The 6000-nt window shown below is 43.1% G+C and overlaps 1 protein-coding gene across 1 annotated transcript; it reads left to right on the forward strand.

The window, feature by feature from the left end:
* Nucleotides 1-2656: 2656 nt before the first annotated feature.
* IL36A (interleukin 36 alpha) lies at nucleotides 2657-5253 on the forward strand. Its single transcript, XM_004031635.5, has 4 exons — nucleotides 2657-3080; nucleotides 3173-3286; nucleotides 3807-3946; nucleotides 5041-5253. The coding sequence occupies exons 1-4, from the start codon at nucleotides 3071-3073 to the stop codon at nucleotides 5251-5253; spliced, it is 477 nt and encodes a 158-aa protein (XP_004031683.3). The 5' UTR covers nucleotides 2657-3070.
* Nucleotides 5254-6000: the final 747 nt, after the last annotated feature.

A 6000-nucleotide genomic window follows, 5' to 3' on the forward strand; every position in this document is an offset into this window, starting at 1 on the left:
TTCTCCTGCTGGCCAGATAGGTAATTGATGAAGTTGCAAAAAAACCGAGATCTGAGATGATCTATTAGTAGTCACAGCTGACTGAGATAAACAGGTCAATCTGGGGCTTGGTGACAGACATAGGGGACTCATTAGGTCAGTTGCTCCAGGAAGCTGTCACTTATGGAGAGCTTTTCATGCTCTTCTTTAACCCACATAACAGCCCAGCAAGGTGTAATGCATTTCATATGAGTCATCTGAGGATCAGGGATGTGATAGAATTTCTCCAAAGACACAATTCCAAAAGTTGCAAAACCTAATTTTGAATGCACATCTTTTGAATACAAGTATTTTGCTTTCAAACACCAAACTACTGTGTTAGTTTGGGTTCTCCCCAAGGCAGATCCTGGATGCAGGGAGCTCATTCAGGGGATTATTCCAGGAGATCCAATAGAGAAAATGCTAGTGATCTTGTTACTATTATGGGGCAACTCTGAGAAACCTTAGTGTTATCGTATCAGAGGATGGGGTGGCTGAACATTTGTCTACCAGTTTCTTTCACCACTTACTGAAGTTGCCCCTGAGATGGAAGCCCTAGAGGTGTGAAGCTGACAGATGCTAGGATCTCCAACAGCAGTTGTGAACTCAGGTTGTTGAAGATATGGAGCAGAGCATCAACAGTATTACCTCAGCTTCCTTTTGTTGAAGACCTAATGTCAGGTACTGCGAGCTCAGAGCACTGGGGCATCTGGCAGCCAGGCTTCCTTTCCTGCTGTATTAGTCAGGAGCCTCCAGAGAGATAGAATCAGTAGGATGTGTGTTTATGCGCACAAACACAGACACACATACAGAGTCGGCACTTTGTATCTGCAGGTTCAACCAACCAGCATTGAGGGATGCTGAGCCTGTGGATAAAGAGGGCTGACTTTTTGTATAAGTGGGTTCTGCAGGGTCAACTGACAAACCTGTGTAGAGACAGGGTTTCACCTTGTTGGCCAGGCTGGTCTCGAACTCCTGACCTCAGGTGATCTGCCTGCCTCGGCCTCCCAAAGTTCTGGGATTACAGACATGAGCCATTGTGCTTCAACTTTAATTTTTTTAGTCATAATTGTGTAGGCTGAACCAATTAAGATGTCTATGATATTGGCTATCATTTCTGCTGTTAATGTTCAGTCCTCTTCAACTAGGGCACAAAAAGATTAGTTTTTTCCTTGCAAAGTGATGTGGATGGTCTGCTGCTGCAGGTGCTATTTTCAATATTGTCTCACTTCTTAAAATGAGTTATCCATTGTAAACTGCTGATTTCTCTGGGGCATTGTCCCCACAAACTTTTTATAAGCCATCAATGATTTCACCATTCTTCCACCCAAGTTTCACCATAAATTTGATTTTTGTTCTTGCTTCAATTTTAGAAGAATTCATGTTGCTCTTATAGGGGCTCTTTTCAAACTGATGTCTTACCTTTCTTAGTGCCTCAAACTAGATCCTGTTCAAACATCTTATAACAAGTTAGTAGGAGTTTATTTTGGTGCAAAATAATTCAAAATCCATGCATAGTTTTTTCATAATATGCATTTTCCATGAACTTTTTGATGACCCCTTGTATGAAAGGGGATTTATTAGGGGAATGAACTCATGCAATTTTGGAGGCTGAGAAATCCCATGACAGACCACCTGCAAGCTGGAGACCCTGGGATGCAGGTAACATGCTCAGTTCAAGTCCTAAAGCCTCAGAACTAGGAAGCCAATGGTGTAATTCTCACTTTGGGATAGAAAGCCTGAGAACCCAGGGAGATGCTGATATTAAGTCCTGGAGTCCAAAGTCTGGAGTTATAGTGTCCAAAGGCAGGAGAGAATGCCCCAGCTCCAGGAGAGACAGAAAATCACCTTTTCTCTGTCTTTTTCATGCCATCCATGCCCCCGGCCAGTTGGATGGATCCCACCTACGTTGAGGGTAGATGTTCCCCACTAGTACACTGACTTACACACCAATCTTCTTTGGAAACACCCTCATAGACTTACCCCAAACTAATGTATTACCAGTTCTTTAAGTATTCCTTAAACCAGTCAAACTGACACTTAAAATTTACCATCACGCTACCTATGCTAGAGATAGTGATCTAGAGTCCATTGAGGTGGTTAGAGTGCTCAGGAGCTGGCTTTGCTACAGTAAGACTCCCTTCTCCCGTGGAGAAGCAGCATGCACAGTGGCTCTGAGAAGCTGGAGGAGGGTCACCGGAGTCAGTGGGCTTCTGGTCTGAAATTGACCAAGAATATAGTTCCTGTGGACCAGGAGTGATTAGAAGCTACAGAGGTCTTAAGAGACTCATCCCTCCTCAGTCTACCTTGCACTTACTGAGGGCTCCCACTCTTAGGAATAATTCCATTGTTTCATTTTGCGGCATCAGAGATGAGTCATTGACCCGGAAGAAGTCCCGTAATGTTTCTCAACTCAGTATCTGTGACTATATTTCCTGCTCTTAAAAGTTTAGCATGCTCTCATTTTTCAGGTTGCTTGGAGAAGTCTTAACCATGCTGTTCACATAAAGAGTCACTAAATCCTCTGGCATCAGGAACTAGAAAATATCCTGACTGTTGGGCAGTGCCAGACCTAGTGAGGCAGAACTTCCTTCCTTGCCCATGTGGATAAAAGGCCTGGGCCCTGTTACAGCCTGTCAGAAAACCCAAGTGCAGTAGAAGCCATTGTTCATAATGGTAGGGATACAGGGTCCTTCGTAACAGATTATCAGTGTGGCCTATGCTGGAAAGTCTGGTGACCTCTGATTTTTTTTTGCTTCCAGGTCTTTGGCCTTGGCACTCTTTGTCATATTAGAGTTCCTGGGTCTAGGCCTGGGCAGGATTCATAGGTGCAGCTGCTTCTGCTGGAGGTAGACTGCATCCAACAAAGTAAGGGTGCTGGGTGAGTTCTGGGAGTATAGATTCTGACTGGGGTCACTGCTGGGCTGGCCGCCAGTCTTTCATCTGACCCAGGGTTAAACTGTGGCTTGGGACTGACTCAGGTCCTCTCTTGGGGTCGGTCTGCACATAAAAGGACTCCTATCCTTGGCAGTTCTGAAACAACACCACCACAATGGAAAAAGGTAAAGATCCTCATGGAAGGGCGAAAAATTGACAAGGGGGTGATATTCTGTGCTCTCATTCTTACTAATTTACATTTTGACTTTCTCAACAGCGTTGAAAATTGACACACCTCAGCGGGGGAGCATTCAGGATATCAATCATCGGGTGTGGGTTCTTCAGGACCAGACACTCATAGCAGTCCCGAGGAAGGACCATATGTCTCCAGGTGAGTAGCCACGGTCTCTCAAAGGCAGCTAGCTCCTTTGGCCAGTGCTGTTGTGTGTTTGGTGCTCAGACGTTATTCCACAGTGGGCTTGTTAACCGGGCATATCTACAGAGAGGAGCATCTCACAGACAATAATGAATAGAGGGTGGGCATAAGGTTGTTCTGGGACTATGGTCATGAAGTCAGAGAAGAGAGAGAAGGCTTAAGGGAGGCTGAAGGGTCAGCCTATGAAAAACAGTGGAAGACATATTCTTCCACTGAGAAACTTCAAGGAGTAAGAGTAGGACAAAAGAGGGTAATCTATGGGAGGACCAGTTTTTGAATCCATGAAAGACTGACTTTTCTAATGGAAAGTGTTCCCCAAACATAGGATGGGTGTCCGGGTTAGGCGGTGGGTGGCGGGGTGACCATTCTGTGAGTGCACTGTGAGTGTCAGTTAGCAGATGCCCTTAAAACTCTGGCTCAGAGGTACCACCCTGGAAATGGCACCTGAACACCACTTTTCACATTGTGTTCCCAGTCACTATTGCCTTAATCTCATGCCGACATGTGGAGACCCTTGAGACAGACAGAGGGAACCCCATCTACCTGGGACTGAATGGGCTCAATCTCTGCCTGATGTGTGCTAAAGTCGGGGACCAGCCCACACTGCAGCTGAAGGTGAGTGTGGAAGACAGGTTCTGCCATTTATTTGATGGAAACTCAGATTTTAGGATCTTTTAAAAGACAATGTACTTATTATGCTCATGCATTTTTATTTTTGGTTTCCTTGGGGTTGGTATATGTTATGAAAGACTAAGAAAAATTGCAGGGATGTTTTGAAACAAACCTACTAAAATGACTTATTATTTTGATTTACAAAAATATTAATAATTTGGCAAGGATGATGTCTAACTTCAATAGAACACACACACAGAGTAAAATCAGTAAGGACATTTTAGCAGTTAATTATCACAAAGTAGATGAACTTATTAAAACATCTTTTTGGCAAAAAATACATTGCAACTTTAAATGAACAAACATAATTCTCTGTAACAAACACTTCAATAATCGCAATTTTCCATTATTAAAAAAAGATAATTATAGCAGGCCTCTGTGTACTACAGGAACTCTCTTGACCCTTTTCAGTAAACAAGCATAGGCAGACACTCAACTTGATGACAAGATATAAAACAGTGTTTTTCAGCCAGGGGTGATATTGCTCCAGGGACATTTGTCAATGTCTGGAGATGTTTTGGTTGTGACAACCTGGGATGGGGGTGTGATATTTGCATTTATCGGGTAGATGACAGGGATGCTACTAAACATCCTATATTATTATACAGGACAGACCCTGAAAACAGAGAATCATCTTGCCTAAAATGTCAGTAGTGCTGAAGGTGCAGAAACCTGACAGAAAATAACTGTTTTAATTTGAAATTTACAGTAACTGTTACATAAATATTCTTTAAGTTTCTGTTTCTGAACAACAAATAATGGCTCAATCAATGCTTTGTATTCTCAAAAACTTCCATGTCAACACATTTTTCAGAGCCTCATATTAAAAACCATTAAAATTTGTAGCCTGAGTTTCAACCATAATCTTAAAAGAATTTAATTTATATGATTTTCAATCCCATAATATGAAACAGAGGTCTCCAAGCTGCTTCAATGAGTAGGGAATGCTATCCTTGGACATGGAATATCAGTGTGTAAAGAATGTGAAACATTCAAACAGTTATGTTTCTTGCTGATGTCTCCTTCGCACCCTTCAGGAAAAGGATATAATGGATTTGTACAACCAACCCGAGCCTGTGAAGTCCTTTCTCTTCTACCACAGCCAGAGTGGCAGGAACTCCACCTTCGAGTCTGTGGCCTTCCCTGGCTGGTTCATCGCTGTCAGCTCTGAAGGAGGCTGTCCTCTCATCCTTACCCAAGAACTGGGGAAAGCCAACACTACTGACTTTGGGTTAACTATACTGTTTTAAGGTCAGTTGGGTTTGGAGGATGGTCTCCATGCAGGGAAAATCTTAGTATAATCTTAGCCTGGAATGGGCAGCGAGAATTTGTTATTGGACTTTCCACCTAAGAGTATCTTGCTGCCTCCCAATATATTCATGCAGTGACCTAAGTGCTGGACTGGTCCCTCTCCCTGGGGCCATGTGGAAAATAGTCCAGGGAAATTGAGGGCCTTGCCATGAGCATGTGGCTGAAATATGGCACCATTACAAAAATAATAAAGAAAGCTCTACTTAACATAATTGCTAATAATGCTCCAAGTAAAAATGAGGGTGGTGACTCTTAAATTTTAAGTCCAGGTCTCTGGATTTTCGGATACATTCCTCTGTGATGGAGTATCAAGACCTTTTGGATTCTGACAAGGAGAAGCAGATATAAATGTTCCATCAGAAAGAGGAGACCAGAAAGAAAACTGCGCCGCTCCTGGGCTTGGCTTATGTCTCAGTGAAGTTACATATGCTGGTGCTGGTTTGGGTGAAGAACTGCTGTGGTTTATGAAGCTTTCTTTTTTTTTAATAGTATTATTATTATACTTTAAGTTTTAGGGTACATGTGCACGACGTGCAGGTTGGTTACATATGCATACATGTGCCATGCTGGTATGCTGCACCCATTAACTCGTCATTTAGCATTAGGTATATCTCCTAATGCTATTCCTCCCCCCTCCCCCCACCCCACAACAGTCCCCGGTGTGTGATGTTCCCCTTCTTGTGTCC

This window comes from Gorilla gorilla, chromosome 12 (genome assembly GCF_029281585.2).
Source record: "Gorilla gorilla gorilla isolate KB3781 chromosome 12, NHGRI_mGorGor1-v2.1_pri, whole genome shotgun sequence".
NCBI lineage: Eukaryota > Metazoa > Chordata > Mammalia > Primates > Hominidae > Gorilla > Gorilla gorilla.

Excerpts from the sequence above, each read along its gene's own strand:
- IL36A (XM_004031635.5), top strand. Across the intron at positions 3,287-3,806 it reads GAAGGACCATATGTCTCCAG|TCACTATTGCCTTAATCTCA; the intron begins GTGAGTAGCCAC and ends TTGTGTTCCCAG. Across the intron at positions 3,947-5,040 it reads AGCCCACACTGCAGCTGAAG|GAAAAGGATATAATGGATTT; the intron begins GTGAGTGTGGAA and ends CGCACCCTTCAG.